The sequence below is a fragment of the Bison bison genome, unplaced genomic scaffold (genome assembly GCF_000754665.1).
Source record: "Bison bison bison isolate TAMUID 2011002044 unplaced genomic scaffold, Bison_UMD1.0 scf7180017864180, whole genome shotgun sequence".
NCBI lineage: Eukaryota > Metazoa > Chordata > Mammalia > Artiodactyla > Bovidae > Bison > Bison bison.
This window is the reverse complement of record NW_011494752.1, coordinates 8,865,770-8,882,290: the sequence shown is the minus strand read 5'-3', so window position 1 is coordinate 8,882,290 and position 16,521 is coordinate 8,865,770. Positions and strand designations below refer to the sequence as shown.

Below are 16,521 nucleotides of genomic sequence, written 5' to 3'. Positions count from 1 at the left end.
TGGGTTACAAAGTCCATCCTCACAGCAGTTCGAGAAAGACAGTGGGCGAGCTGGTCCTCAGCCCTGGGTCAGCAACTGCTCACCTCCTCTGGAGTCCTGGTGGGCAATGGACTCTGCCCTCCCACCCCCTTCAGGGTTTCAGGGCAAAACAAAGGGATTAAGGAAGAAAGGCAAATCCTCTCTTACAACAGCATCAGACAACTGTTTCAAAATATATTAGATTTGGTTTTTATTGTAGAGCACACATATCAGGGCAAAGTGCTGCACACACAACTACAAATCATTTTTGGGAAAAAAGCTGTAAAAAAAATACAACTGCAACTGCTTTAGTTACGAAGTCCCAACTTGAGGAATCCACGCTGGCAAAGGAGTTCTGGCCCCAAAAGGGGCTTCTTGATGGTGGCTGCCCAGCTCTCTGCAGCCTCCTCTTGGACCAGCCCCTGCATGGGGCAGCCTAGGGACTGGGAGGGGCTCCGCTCTCAGTGAGCCTGGGTCTTAGGCCTGCTGGCAAAGAGACATTCCTAAGGAACCGCGATCAGCAAAACCTTGCAGCCCTAAACGATGAGTGGGTGGAAAACTGCCAAAAACTTTACTTTTTTCCCCTTTTGTTACTATTTTTTAAAAGCCCCTTCCCCAGGTCTGATGCCTGAGGTGGAGGAGGCTCCCACCCCATCTGTAGGCCCAACCTCTGGCCCTGGATGCATGCTGCAGGAGGGCCCTTCCTAGGGGGATGACATAGGGAGAAGGCCCACGCTGGTCGATGGACGAGAAAAGAAAAGGAAAGGAAAAAGCCAGGAGGCCAAAGGAAAAAAAATGAAAACTCACAACAAAAGAAAACAAAACCCTACCACACACCACAACAACTTTCCATACCCCAAACGCTAGGCCTGGAAGGACACCAGTCCCTCCAGCTAGAAACAACTCCTAAAACTGCCCAACATGGCAGGTCTATAACTATTCCGTACAATCGCACGCATATGCTTCAAAGGAGCGACCAGCAAAGAGGCGGGCTCCCAGCAAGAGGTCAGGACCACTGCAGCCGGTTCCTTGGCAGCCGGGGACCCGTGGGCAGAGCAGGCCAGAGGACATGCAGGAAGCCCGAGGTCTCAGCCAGTAACAGCTCTAGGGCAGCAGGGGCTGACACCATCCAGGCTTCTGCGCGTCATCCCCCCAACAGCGGCAGGAGGGGTATCCACGTGAGCTGCTGGGCCTGGAGAGCAGGTGAGCTGTGGGAGGGCAGCAGGCCCCCTGCAGAGCCAGCAGGACCTCACCCCAGTGCAGACATAGGTGGGAGAAGAGGGAGACAGAACTTCATTTACAACATTGAGAAGATTTACATTTAAAGCAACAAGAATTTTCTTAACCAAAACATTTCGCTGTTTTTAAATAACCCAGCCTGACATAGCTCTCCATGCCTCTACTGGCCCCTCCAGTGTGCGCTTTTGTGCCTACAGATGCCAACAGCTTTTCCATCCAGGAGGAAACCCAGAACAAGAGAACCAGGTCCTGGCCAATCCCGTTCTTCAGCCTTAACAGGCAACAAACCAAGGGGAAAAAAATAGAATAATAAAAAAAGGGGGGGGAACCCTCAAAACAGAACAAAAGGAGGGGCAGCTAGTGAGGATCACGCGAGTCCGGAGGCGCTGGCCTTAGTGCCGCCGCATCTTCCCCTTGCGGGCGGGGCTGCCCGCCGCCTCCGAGCAGTCCTCCCCGGGCTCGTAGGACTTGCGCCGGTAGTTCTCAGAGCTGAAGCGGCCTGCCCGCCGGTGTGCGGGCAACAGCACAGACCGCCGGTTCTCCTCCTTGTCCATCTCCAGAATCCGAGGCCTGTGGGGAAATGTTGGGGATGCGTTACCCAGTCACCCCAGCTGGCCAGTTCTCTGTGGGGGCAGTACTGGCAGAAGCACTGCCCCGTGCCCTGGCCCCACGAGGTGCCAGTGCCCCCAAACCCGGTTTCTAAGACATTCCCCAATCACCCTGTGGGTCTGCTGGGCTCTGAGTCTGTACCCCAGGACACTGAGAAGGTTGCCGGACACAAGGTGGCCTTCCTATCGCAGCCTTGAGACCCTGCCTGGTCCTGCTGCCTCCCTGGCTTCTCAGTCCTCCTCAACGCCCACTCTCCCTCTCTGCTCACCAGCCCCACTCCCCGAGGAACTACCAAGCTCTTCCTGTCTTGTGGTTTCAGCCTACATGACACCTTCTGACCGTACTGCCCTTCCTACATACCATCCCATCCTCCAGTCTCAGTGTAAACAGCTTCCTCAGAACCCTACTGGGAGGAAACCCTGCTCCGCAAACTTCCAAGTCCCTCACTTCCCCTCGAACTCCCACAGAACCCACAGGAGCACCTTAGCGTGTCCTGAGCAAGGGGAGGCCTGCAGCATCCCCACAGGAAGGTAGTCAGGGCTTAGCTGGGAACACCACCAACTGCAGCTAAGTGGACAGAAGGCTCTGAAAAAATGGGCGATGGCAGGCTCCGAACCACCTACCCCAGACCACCCACCCATCTCACTCTGCAGTCAGGCGGTGGCACCACTCTGCTGGCCTGCACTGAGGGACCACAGCTGAGTACCTGTGGGCAGCATCGGGGTCTGCCTTGCGGTGAGACCGCTTGGGTTTCAGAGCGGGGTCCCTGTTGTTTCCCGACAGACGATCTGAGGCATAGCTGGGTGGCAGCACGGAGCTGCTCAGGGACTTGGTTTCCAATCGGGGTGCATCTAATCTCGTCCTGCAAAGGAAACGCACGTGGGGTCACCCGTGGGCCTCTGGGGAGGACATGGCCCCATCAGACCAACTCTGGCCAGGCTAAGTGAGGCCAGCACTGTTTTGTGCTCTGGTCTCCTCGTGGGTCAACTAGGGACTGGTCTGGCTGACTTGCAAAGACTCTGCTGCCCCAGGGAAAGGACCCCAAGGCTCTCTCAGCCGGACAGGGTGGCCCCACCTCACCCCTCTCAGGCCTAGAGACCCTCTGGGGATGTGTGCTGCACCTGCCAGAGGACTGGGGATCCCACACTCCCAGACATGCCTACCCCTGCCTGGAGACCCGACAGGAAGGTCCCCAGGTCCAGCGTGTGGAAGGGCTGGAAGCGAACAGAGGCAGAGCCCAAAGAGGCCTAGGCCCAGCTCCACATTCACTCATAGCTCTGGTCCCACCACAGCCACCTGGTAGCCTTTGCTGGTTCTTGAACATTGACCAAGCCAAGGTCAGAGGGATTCTGAAGGCAAAGCCCCCACCAAGCACTGGAACACACTGCCTAGTCAAAGACGCAGGAAGAAAGGATGGAGAAGGTGGGTGGGGAGCAGCCCAAGGCAGCGATCGAGTCCTTTATGATGTCAGGCCAGGGGGAAGCTGGTATGGGAAGCCTCTGAGAAGCCTGAGGTCTTTTGTGTGATCAGAGACAGCCAGCAAGTCAGGTGGCAAGAGAAGCCGGGGGTGCAGCTGGCAGGAGGCCCTGAAGGCACCTTTGCCATGGGCTGCTGGGCACAAAAGGCAACTGGGTCCTGAAGAAGGTGCTGTGGCCAGGCAGGACTCAAAGGACAGCCTCCCCGAGAACACTGGGGGAAGAGAGCAGAAGGGAACGTGAGAGCTGCTTTGGGTTCTTGGGAACAACTGCATCCAGTCCTCACAATAGACAGGAAAACTGGGTGAGGAGGGAGGTCATGTGTCCTGGAAGTCCTGAGAGAGCGCTAGTCTAGGTGTGACTCCAGGCCTGGCAAGTAGGAGCCACAGGGCTCCAAACCTGGGCTGGGGTAACTCTCTGGAGGTCAGCAGGGGACGCCTTTGCATCAGGGAACCAGTATTCTGATGTCATCAGACTCAAACTGGTGGACAGGAAGGCAGGGCCAGTGTCCCTGTCCCTTTGCTTTGGCCTCTTAGATGGAGAAGCCAGAGGAGCGTGGCTACACTGGCCCACCAGTCTCAGCCTCCCCTCTGGGGACCCCAGGCGACAGGACCTGGTAGCAAGAGGAAGATGCACCCTGAAGCTGCCCTCAGAGTCAAGCTAGTCACATCCCTCCCCTTCTGAGCAAAGGCTTCTCTCAGTTCTCAGGGTCCAGAGACCCAAGACAAGCTGCCTCCTTCAGGGCCAGGGGCACTGGGAAGAAGTGGAGCTGGGAGCACACCCCCGGGCAGGAAAGCCTGTGTGGGCAGGATTGAGGGCCCAGAACCACTGGGTAGTTTCGTCAGGTGAGTGCAGACGGCCAGAGGAGAGTCTGGCCCATACCTCTGGGGCTAGAAGGCACACCCTGCCACGCAGATAGGGCTGGCAGTCACTGAGCCTGTGGGCACTACCTTCCTGAGCTGCTGGGACTACGGCGGCCGGCCTGAACAGTGGGGGGCCCTCACTGTGGGCCCACGGGCCAGCTCTCTCTCTAGCTGCCTGAGAGAAGAACAGGAAAGGGCAACTTCCCACACCTGCACTCCACCACTGTCACATCAGCCCACAGGGAGGGGGTGATCAGAGGTGGCTCTACCAGGAGCCAGTCTCCCCAGCCACTCTGGGGATCTACGAGCTTGGGGCCCTGAAGGGCTCCTGACACTCCCTAGAGGCTATGACAAGTACATCTCACAACCAATGGAGGAGCTCTACTTCCAACAGCCACCAAGCTGCAGGAAGCCAGGCTAGAGCCAGACCTCCAGCCCAGAGCCCACCTTCAGAGCCCACCCCTCTTAAAGGGCAGCCAAGGCCAGGGCACAGGCCAGGATTCAGTGGACAGAGCCACAAGCTTGGAGGCAGAAAGCCCAGTTCTAGCTATGAGGTCTGGGCCTCCTCCAGTGGTAGAAGAAACAAAGATCTTCCTTATAGATCTGAGTCAACGTCCAGGGGTCACAGCAAGGCACCCCAGGTGTGTCAGGAGAGTTCCCAAGACAAAGCATAGATTGGTTGTACGTACGGGGGAAGCCAGAACCAACGGAGCATGGCCAAACATTAATGGAACACGTTAACACATGACCTGAGAGGAAAAGGAAAGGGCTGATTGTCCCAGGCACTGCCCTCAGATTGGGGAAGAACGCAAAATCAGAGACCCAGTCAGTGGACTCAGTCCACAGCTGCTATCCCGGGTTCCCCTGAGGCCCAGGTGGGCCTCCTCACTGCGGTAGAGCTGAGAGCAGTCCCTGGAGGTGGACCACGGCTTCTCAGAGACGGGGAAACAGTCTGCTCTTCAGGCCCCGCTGCCAACCACCTGTGACTTCTGGCCCCAATGTGACCTGTGCCACAAAGCCTGGCCTTTCCAAGGGGGCAAGGAGACTGGGGTACCAAGGCAGGTACGTCTTGAGTGTTCCTCATCTTCGAGTGCCCTGGCCGCTCTAAGCATCAGACTTAGCCCATGCCCTGTCCCTCCCCCAGCAGGACCACCAGCAGTCCTCAGACAGGTGCTGCAGCAGCCTGCTGTGGTCAGGGGGCCAGAAGGATACCTGAGCAGTTCCCCAAAGAGAGAAGCAGCCCAAGCACATACACGGTCCTGGGCTTCCAGCAGACTGGCCCCTGGACCCAGGCCTATAGAACATCCAGGCCCTGAGGGCAGCTTCCTCCAGTCATGCAGCCTAGCAACCACCACACCACACCACACGAGCTTAAGCCAGAGCCCCAGGAGGCAGGGCTCCACAGAGCCCAGCCATGCCACAGGGCCCAGATGACAGGCGTGCAGTGATCCCCTAGTTGAAGCCCTGGTAAGGGCTTCCTGCCCCCTTCCTAAAGACACAGGCCTCCCTGCGCCTGGGCTCTCCCTCCTCCCGCTGCACCTGACTTGAGCACAACATCCTTGCCATGACCCCAACCCATCAGCTGGGAAACCTGCACTGGGAGGGCTAGGAAACAGCAACATGCCAGGAGCCTGGGGGCACTGAGGGGCTGACTGACCTGCAGCTGTGACCTTACCCCACATCCTGGAGGGTAGCCCCCTTGCCACTTAAAATACCCTCAGCCCCCCGTTCTCTACCAGTACAGCAGAGGCAAGAAAGCCCTTCTGTATGAGGCTCCAGACTCTCTCAACTCACAGCACCCACCCCAGGGTGGGGCTCAGGGTGCTCCACTATGCAAACCACCGCCGGCCACAAGAGCCAGCACCAGGAAACCAGGGTCCAAAGCCGCACTCAGCCATTTACTTGTTGTGACCCCAACACATTATCACACTGAGCTGCAGCCTGAGAAATGCACTCAGGGAGGCTCTCCTAAGGTCACTCCCAGCCTCCAGGCAAGAAACTACGACACCACGTCCTGAGTGAAGACTCAGCATTACCCACCTGCAAAGGAGCCGTGTTTTGCTGAATCAGAAAGCACCTGGCCACCATCTGCCCATCTCCCCCATGAGGGCTTTAGAAAGACTACCCCAGTGCTGACCAGCCTGAAGTGGTGACAGAGCCCCCAGGCCCACTCTCAGCAGCCTGTGTGATCTTTATCCAAACCCAGGAGAAGGCAGTGCTGGCTCCCCCACCTACCTACAGGGAACAGGGCGGGGCTCAGTGCCCAGAGCCCACCCGAGGGGACCTTACTCAAGGACACCCAACAAGGCCACATCTGTGACCCCTGGCAGCGCCTAAGCCAGGATGCTCCCCTCTCCATCAAGTTGCCACCTTGTCCTTTTCCACTTGGTGCTGCTCCTCACTGCCAAGAGCTGTCCTCTGGACTACCTCAGTGCCAGGGCCCAGATGAACACGGCTCTCCCAGCCTCCTTTGCTTTCCGAGTGTCAAAATGGCTGAGCTTTGAGTCTTGAAGGACAGCTAGATTAACCAACTTTCAGTGTGTAGATGTGGGTCATTTGCGTGGGGAGTGGGGTGGCTGTGGATCAGAAGGTGACCGTGTTCGAAGGGAAAGTAATCCCAACAGAGGCCGCTGCTTCAAGAGCCTGGGACATCAGCTCACAGGCCATCCTTGGAGCTGCGGGTCCTTTAATGGCAGCGAGGAGCAGTCAACAGCCCAGACGCTGAGAGGACCTGACTCTCACTCAGCAGGTGACAGCACGGGCCTCCTCTTCTCTGCTCCCCAGGTTAGCTGCTTACAGTTGGCCACTGCATACCTCAGTAGCCCTGCACATCCACCCATCCCTTTCTGCCCCTTTTCCAAGGTCTGTGCTTCTGTCCTCCAGCCCAGTCCCTGGCTGGCTCCTGGGCCCACTCAGGTCAGAAGGTCAAAGAGCCCCAGTTACCCACAGCAGCCATTCTCCAAGGTCAGAACACTGGCAAGGGCTCAGTTGGCCAGAGTGCAGACTCCTAGCCCACCGAGCCCGAGCACACAGCTCGGGCAGCCAGGTACAGGAGCCACCACCCAAGGAAGGATGACTCGGACTCTGGCCACTTTCACCCGCACCTCCAGTGAAGAGCTCCCTGTACAGGCTATCATGATGGGCTGGGAGGGACAATGGGAGGCATCGTGTTGGTTCCACTCCCCCCACCCCCGGTTCCCAAACAAAACCTATCTCCGGCTGTTCTTGGAGGTCCCAGGCACATCTGACAAGAAATCACTGGGGAGGGAGGCCAGAGAGGAGCGACACTCAGCTGCCTCATTTTCAGGTCATGGATTCTGGAATACACTGGGAACCACAGGAAATGCAAGCATAAAGACAGATGAAAAACCTTCTTCTGATGGATTCTGGGAATATCCTTAGGCCAGAGGAGAGAGGCTGCCAGGCTGACCGCTGTCTGGTGCTCCCCTTGGCGCCCAGGGCTGTACCTGCACCGCAGGACCGTCCACAGCTCCATTCTACACATGACAGACTCAATGTTCTGATCTGGCAAAGTGGCAGAGCCACGCTGAAGACGTCACCATCACAATACTCTGGAGTCTGGACCCAAAGGGCCAAGATGGTGAAGTCACAAACTCAAGTTAGAGAGAAAGATGGTAGGCCAGGAAGTGAGGATGCACAGTGGCCAAAGGGGAAACAAGTTGAGCACAGAATAGATACCATGAGTCCATGCTGCCATCAGGAAATGAGAGAACGAAGTAAACAAGGGGGACAGAACAATCTCCTGCAGAAGATCCCGAGTGGCCTTCAAGGAGGTGGCACTCAGCCCCCACTCCTCACGTGTGGGCCACCTATAGCGACGTCCTTGCTGAGAGGACAGCGTGGACAGGGGGGCAGCAGTGACTGTAGAGGTAGAAACCCAACATCATCACCCTAGCCAGGCGCTTGAGGTCAGTGTGGACAATGGAAGGCCCTGTGCCCGGGTAGTGATGTGACAAGAAGGGCACTGCCCCTCTGCGGCCTCCTTGCCAAACCCACAACCAGTGTGCATGAGGCAACACTGCATACTCCCCCGCTGAGGGCCTTCTGCCATATACCTGGCCGGTCATTGTTACCACAAATAAGGTCAGTGTTATTACGAGTTAGGCAAGTCTGAAAAGGTATCACAGCAGGTGTGACACAGAAGTGACATGACCACCAAATGTCCTTCTGGGACAGAAGAGGACGTGAGGAGGAACCGGGACGTGTGAATAAAGGATGGACTTGAGTTAATCGTCCAGGTCATTACTGGTTTCCCGACTGTGATGAAAGTGCCACACTGACATGAGACGTTACCAGGAGGGGACAGAGTGCACTCTGCTGTCTGCATGCCTCTATAAATCTAAATATGTTCTAAAAAATAAGGTTAATTTTAAAAAAATAAGACAAGTTATAGGACATTCTGTTCCAGCCTGGGTCTAGGCACTGGCCCCGCCCTGCTCATTGATTTCCACACAACCTGAGCAATCAGCCAGCCTCTCAAGATGCCAGCCTCCATCCAGGGAGGACTGTCTTGACCCAGTGTCTGCACAGCTCAGTCCAAGCACCGCTTGTGAACACACACACGAAAGTGCTGGAGATGCCAGGATTGGCCATGTTGATCATTGCTTCCCTGACCCCCGGCCAAAGAGTAGGGACAGCCACAAGGCACACACCTGCTGAACACACAGCCAGCCACTTACCTTCGTCCCCTCTCCTCACTCCCTTCTCCTCACAGAAGTGAAAACTCAGGCAACTTTACAGCAAGCTGCTGAGGCACACCTAAAAATATTCAGTGAAACGCACACGCAACAGATCGGAACCAAGGAGGAAGGGAAAGGAAGAGGTGGGAGAGGCAGGGTCGGGAGGAATACTCCCCAAACCCTGTCTCAAGACCCAGGTCACAAACCCTGGGAGTGTGTGCTTTTGCTCAGCCCTCACACTGAGGGCTACTGACAGAGGGAGCCAGACACCAGGGCACTCACTTCCTGAGGATGATGACCGCTCTGCGCTCCTTGATGTCCTGAGGCCGGATGCAGTGGGTGATTTCATCAGCAGCGTATCCACTGAAAAGAAATAGCATGTGAGCATGGATGGAGAACCAAAGATCCCACGGGTGGGGGGGCAGAAATAGGGTCCTGGTCTTATGGCCACCCTCTGCCCCCTTACTTAAGAGGTTCAAGGATCTACACAGAAGGAAATAATGTGTTAAGATTCATGATATTTCTGCCCAGAAATCATTAAGGGAAAACCTGGGATGAGGTAAAGGTGGGTCTTGAAGCAGAAGCCCAGAAGGAAATCTCCTTGCACAAGCAAAAAGCCCTTTCAAAGGGCCCCCGAGAGGGCACACCTTGAGTGGCTTTGGAGGCAGGCAGAATGACTCAGGCCAGACCACGGGGAGAAGAACCGCATCCCCTCCCCCCACCCCACCCCTGGGCTGGCAGAGGAGACCAAAGCAGACACTGATAGCACTGAGTCACCAGAGAGAACTACGGCAAAAAGAGAATTTGTCTACTTAGAAAAAAAAAGCTTTCCACAGCCTTTTTTTTAGGGGATCCAAAATCCCGATGACAGCCGTATTTGGAATGTTTTAAGAATTCCCATCACACTCAAGTATCTATTTATTTTCATCAAGCTACATGATTTTTAAAACTGCTCAGACCAGTGAGTGTGGGTAGATGGCTGTCCTCTTCACAGCTAATGTCTCTCCAACTTGGAACTTTGGAAGCAAACTCGGCTCCCTGAGCACATGCCCTCACTGGGGACCCGGCAGCCAAAAGGCACCCCCAACCCCAAGTTACCCAACTGAGCACAAGGAGTGCCACAGCCAAAAAGACACTCAGCCACAGGCCTCCTCCTCCTGTTCAGGGTCCCCTGGCCTGCCCCCCCACCAATCCTGTGTTCAGCAGTCAGTCAGCTCCTTCTCAGCTGTCAGAAACACAGCAGGTCTCTGAAGGACTTCTCAAAATGGCCAGGCTCCCCCAACTTGGGCAAGAACTGGATGCAAGAGCAAATGAAGTCCAAGAAAGAACCACGCCTGATACGAAGATCTGATTTGAAGCCATGCTGAAGGTGGGAGGAAAGGACCCTTATGTTAGGAATTTTCCCCTCTGAGCTGCTCCTCAGCCAGTTTTTCCATATTCTCTGTAAATAACAGTCCCAGGAGAAACTACAGACAAATATCCACAGTCAAATCAATCTGAAAACACTAATGAGTTTAAAAAAGCATTGGTACGTTAAAGGATCTGAGAATTACTACCGCAAAAGAATCTGCTGACTTCATTTAACTGAGCACTGACCAAAGAACGTTCTCTCAAATAACACCTATTAATATCTGGAGGCCCAGAGAGAAATGCCATACAGGATGCCGTAGCTGAAGGGACCTGGGAAGAACCTGAGCTCTGTCACCTCAGCTGAGCTGCATGCTGGGTTGAACCCTCAGTGCCTCCATGTGCAGGGACAGCAGCAGGTTCTCAGGTGCTGGTGTGGTTGTGTTCTATGACTTATGACTCCTTAGTGGTGACTCATGCTAAGATTTTAAAAAGAGGTCAGTGCCTCCTCTCGTCCAGGAGAATTACGTCCTAGGTCTTCCTGGTTGGCACCCTGGAGAGGAGTAGTGGGAGGTCCACCTGCAGGACGACTGTGAGAATTCAGTTAGACAATGTGGGGTGCCTGGCACCCCACATTTACCAAGCAGCTGACACCAGCCAGGGGCCCTGGACCACCTAGATCCAGGCTCTGCCTGCAGCAGAGGCCTCCTGGGCCCCTCCCAGAGCTGGGAGCTCTAGACCTTGTCCTGTGCACTCTTGTCACTTCACTTTGGGGAAGCACAGGTATGGGCTGTGAGACAGTCCCATGTAAATCCAGGACTTTCCAAAAAGCAATCCAAGGCACATCTCTATGGCCAACATCTGTAGTACCGGCTGCAGGCAACCTTCCTTGTGCTAACAGGAAGGACCTAACTTGTGCTAACAGGTTAGTGGTACTAACCTGTCTGACTTGGCTACAGGAGCTGCCAAGGGCCCTGACTTCCCATCTTCAACAAGGAATTGCATCCCATAACACAGAGGCTGCAAATCCAGATGCTGATCAAATTTTACCTGTCCCCACCTCCCAAAGGCTGCAGAAATTCTTTCTGCAAGCCAGGCCAGGTTCCTGCCACCCAGCCCAACCTCAGAACTAGGACAGAGGTGGTACTGCACAGACTCCACCTCAACAGCTCACTAGCACTGGTTTTCCTGAACTTCTGACACAACCTACTGACCCCTCCTCAGTATCAGGCTCCACTGTAAGTAGGAGGCTCAAAGTCCTGATCAATGGAAGCTCTTCGGTCTGAATTTCAGCAGAAATGGTTCAGCAGAGACCAAAGGAAATTATTTACTGCCAAGGAACCTACTGGCTACAAGAGAAACTGTTTGAAAGTCCTATTCCACCAACTTGAAATTTAATATGCCCTGGGTCCAGTCCTACCCTTGGCATGAAGAAAAGTGCTGGCGCCTCCCACCCTTTTGTTTTCACAGGGAGAGAGGAGGAAGCACCTCGGGATGGTATGCCCCTGGACAGGGCCCTTCACAGCCCTCTCTACGCAGCAGTGACCAGTGCATCACCAGCACACAGAGCCAGAGCCTGGCTGCCACCCACCACGCTGCACCTTAGAGTGATTCTTCAAGAGTCTCTCCTCCCTTGGGAAGCTCTGCTCAACCCTCTAGGCTGGGTTTCCCCAAACCGCTCACCCAAGTCTCTTAATTACTACTGTTCGGGCTTGTGGCAATTGTCTTCCCTACAAGACAAAGCTCTGCAAAGGCCTTCCACATCTCTGCCTGCAGCAGATGGTAAATGACATCTGTGTTGAGCTCGATGTTTCTGCTGCCTTGAAGACTCAGAGACTGCACTAAGTTAGTCCTTCCTCAGAGGATTAGGTGCAGGTCAGAGGAGTCTGGAAGACTCTTTATAAGGGACTGTGCAGGACTGCACGCCTCTCCTCAAGGGGACAGCCTTGCACACAGATTTATTAAGGCACAGTTCCAAGGTGGCTGCCATTGCCCATCTACTACGGTTTTGCTCAGGGCAGACAGAACCAGAGATGGAGGGACTGCCTGATGACAGCCTCCCTCCAATGGGGGCTAGCTGCTTTGGCAGCCCTCATGAACCTGCCTCACCTGTGAGAGGCCTACAAGACCTCCCTGAAGCTTAGGGAGGGGGGAGGGGAGGGGCAGCAGGCTAGCCTCCTGGGCACAGAAGCAGAACTGTGAACTCAGGCTCAAGTTATAACCACACCTGAACCCCTAGAAGACACATAGCCACTACGATGAAGCAGTCCTGGGGCTTTCTGAACCCAGAATGAAGGCAGTCAACCCGCTCCAAGTCCCAATTCTGTACACATCAAGGTATAAATAGAACACAGCTGAGCACAGAAGCAGCTCATCTCCAGACTCTCTACCAAAACCTCAAGCTTCAGTAGTGTGAAAGAGAGTCAATCTTCCATAACAGATCTAGGATGTCAATAGCCCTACAATGCGGAGGCAAACTAAGGGCCAGAGAGATTAAGTAACCTGCCCAAAGGCCAACAGCTAAAGTGGTGGCACTGGAACTCATATCAAACTCTTGGTTTCAGTGTCACCACTATGCCGGTTTTTGCTTTTTGGGTGGGAACGCGGTGAGGAGGGAGAGGAAGAAAAGCCCATCTGTGTTTCCCAGGGACAAGGTCCAGTCTGTCTGAGTGGGCCTCACCGACCTCGGCAAAGGATACAGGTGTTCCCACCACTCCCAGAGAAGAAGTGCACAAAGATGAACCCCTGCCTCTGAGTAGCTAGCATCAGCCACACACCAACTGCCCAGCTGAAAATGGCTCTCTAGAGCTTCCGCTGAGCTTCATGACTGAGACTGTCACCAGCCCACCTGCTTCCTTCCCTTTGCTGCCCTCTGCCTTCTAGTCAGGCCTGGGAGAACCAAGGCCAGCCAACACACCTGGCCCAGAACTCCTCCTGAGAATAAACAGCCCTGACTTCCCCCTGAGGTCCCTCCCCCTCTCATGGAATCAGAAGACTCCACACAAGAGATGTGGCCCAGACCTATCTGCCCTACATTCCTGACTATTTTAAGCCAGAAAGCTAAATTTTGCTTTCAACCAGCTTAACAAAATCAGTCCTCTGCCCAGAACTGACAGGGTGCCCACTCCACCCAACATCAACTGTTATCTAGAGGTCACAGGCTGTGCTCACCACAGCATGTCTTGTGGCCGGGCGACCCTGCCACCTCAGACAGGCCTGGGTCTTTGGGCACGTGGCCACCACAACCACAACCCAAGAAGCAGTGATTAAAAATAGCGCAAGTAAGCAATTAGCCTTGTAATTATTCCAGTTAATCCAACTGAAATCTGTTTTAATCTGCCATTTACTATACAGAGAACAGGAGAAGGAATATGGGATGAACTGATATATAAAAAGAAAATATAAAAGATATTTATTTCCCTAGAAAACCACATTAAGAGAGGACCTATTGAGGCCCAACATGGAAAGGTTAGAAAAGCACTTCCAGAAGGGTCTGTGAGGCATTGCTCTAAATACCCACATTTGGACATTGCTGAATCAATGTTTGCCACACACTGAAATCCATGCCAACAACTGTTAAATACAAAACTGTACTCCTGCCACGTTGCCTTGGACGGGTACACCCCCCACTGCCATGAACAACACAAGCCTGAGTCAGATGAGAGTGACTAGAACCCTCCCCATCTGTACAGAACCACTGTCTTCACCAGTCCCTTCCTATGGGCAGCTCACAGCTCTGGGCTGGGATACACTGGGAAGTGAATGCAAGCTCCTCTCCCACCAACCTGGGGAAGAGCCCAAGCAGGACTTGAAGAGGCACCACCAATAGGCAGGTGTTCACCCACCTGCACAGCAAGCAAGCTGAGAAAGCTAAGCGAGCAGGGCCTGGAGGGCTTAAATTAGTGGGGGTGTCCAGAGCCCAAGAGTAGTGGCTTTCCACTGGGGAACATTTTACCCGCAGGAGACATAGGGCAACATCTAGAGATGTTCTTCGCTGTCACAGAAGGTGCTTCCAGCCCCAGTGGACAGAAGGCGGGGATCCTGCTAAACATTCTACACCACAAAGGACAGCCCCCAGCAACAAGTAACGAACCGGCCCAGATGCCAACAGCAGTGCTGCCGAGAAGCTTGGACTTAAGAGCTTCATCGAGGCAGCCGCACCAAAGCCCCTGCCCTCAGGTCCAGGTTGGCTCTGAGAACTATAATGAGGGCCATCTGCCCCTAGTCAGCCTCGAGCCATAGCTCCTCACCTACAGCTACTTCCCAACCGCTCACTCCACCCAAACCTTCTCTGCTTGGCTTACTCCCAGTCACCTCCAAGTCACTCTTCAAGCTGCCGCTTACTTCCTCCTGAAAGCTTTCACCCTCCAGAGTAGATTCCTGCAGTTACTTTCCTGGGCGGTCACTAACCGTCTGTGGCCTCCCCCGGGCCAAGAGCTCCATGAGGGGAAGAACCCTGTTAAAGGCTCTCCCACAAGAAGCAGGGGAACACTTGTCATCCTGTGTATGAAAGGACCCAGGTAAGGGCCCACCCAGTGCTGGGCCCTCTAGGAGACACTAAATCACCAGATTTAGTTCTAACAGGCCTTGGAAGTTGACATCAACCCCACTCACAGGCGTAAAAGCCGGCTTGGAGAACGCCCACAAGATGCCAAAGTAAATGAGAGGGCAGCTGGGTTCAAAGCCCTGGGGCAGCACTTTTCAGGACAGGGCTGAGCCTCCCACGCTGACTCCTCAGCCAAGTCAGAACCCAGGAGGAAGGGACTGGGAAAGCCTCAAGACTGTATACTCTTCTAAGGAAAAGATGAAGAAAATTTTCCTGGTGATGCAATCCTGCTGCTGATCACTAACAGACCTGCACTTTAAGAACTTGAAACTTCTCTTCAATACAGGGAGTGCGTGTGTGGGAGGAAAAGGGACTCTCAAAGTCACAAACTGCCTCTTGTGCCCCTACCCTTTACACATCAGACCACTATGAGACCTTGAGCTGACAACCCATAGATTCTGTGATTATGTGAGACACCAGTATCCCATGAAGAGACCAAATGGCCCTTGAGTGAAACCCTTTTAGGACAGAGAGCCCTTCAGTGAAGTCAGGCACCAAACTACCTCACACAGCAGGCCACCTGGGAGAGTCTGCCCTGGAAATCCCATCCTACAGGGCTCCACTAAGACTTCAATCTGGAAGCACCACACAGATCTAAGAAGCTCAGGGTCCAGGTGACAAGTGGGCACCTGAGAGGTAAGTGGCCCTCTATTTTTTGATGCACAATGAAGCCAAAGCACTGCTTCTGCTGCTAACTTTCCCAACTTTCCCTTGGGGAGACCTTGGTATCACTCGGCTCTGCTGCTCCCCTCAATGAACACAGAAGACTTGCCTCATGATGTTAAGAGAACTCCAATGACCCTGTTTCTACCCATGACAGTGGCTTATGGCACTGACTGAACTTCAGAGGTAAAACGGCTCACAACAAAACCACAGTGTGTCCTGATCCTGTACTAGAATCTGGTGGTCAACCAAGCCGCTCTGAATAGCCGCAATCTAGATCTCCTAAGAGGTTTTGGGGATTACTTATGTACATCGCTAGATGTGCTTGTTTCAGTACCGGAAAGAGGCAGCTTTCAAATACATTTTCTGCTTCATAGAAACAGCAAAGGTGTTCCAGCAGGCAATCTCCTCCCGGGGACCAGGGAACGGAGGTAATTCTCAGCAGGATCCCGGAATGAAAACAGGCCGAGAGCCCAAGTTGTGCTGACACAACTACACAGCCAAACACCACGCAAAAAGACAACCTTTACTGTGTTTCATCTGGTCCTGATTACAGGCACATCTTACAAAGCAGCAGTGGGCTCTTCTGCAGCCAAGGGGGGCTGCGTTTTAAGTCTGTTCTCCTGGCCCAACCACTGATGTGTTCAGCTCCAGGGCAGCCACTCCCCCTCCTGGGAATGGAGAGCACCATCAGTTAAATCCTCCTGGGGCCTTCCTCTGTGAGGATCTCCTCTGTTAAGGAATCCACGAACACGTTCTCTGACAGACCAGAAACGGCAGACTTGGGCTGACTGTTAGGCAGTAATTCCAACAAATTTTCTTAAAAACACACACACTTGGAGCTGGAGACCCCAAATGGAAAAGTGACTTGTTCAAATGAGGAACGTTAAGAGACTCTTAAAATTAGCCTTCTGGAAAAATGCCTTTAGACTAGTTCTCGGGTCAAGTCCTCGATCTCAACAAAGGTGCCCTGGGGATAGTTTTCTAGCTCCGCGGCTCTT

General features: G+C 54.1%; 1 protein-coding gene across 1 annotated transcript in view; it reads right to left on the bottom strand.

Moving 5' to 3' along the window:
• Nucleotides 1-204: 204 nt before the first annotated feature.
• Nucleotides 205-16,521, bottom strand: part of ALKBH5 (AlkB family member 5, RNA demethylase) — an 18,187-nt gene continuing 1,870 nt past the window's right edge. The window contains exons 4-6 of the mRNA XM_010843169.1: nt 9,187-9,410; nt 2,573-2,728; nt 205-1,827 (exon numbers count right to left, since the gene is read on the bottom strand). Coding sequence (XP_010841471.1) covers nt 1,650-1,827; nt 2,573-2,728; nt 9,187-9,410 — 558 coding nt within the window. The 3' untranslated portion in view covers nt 205-1,649. The remainder of the gene's footprint in view (nt 1,828-2,572; nt 2,729-9,186; nt 9,411-16,521) is intronic.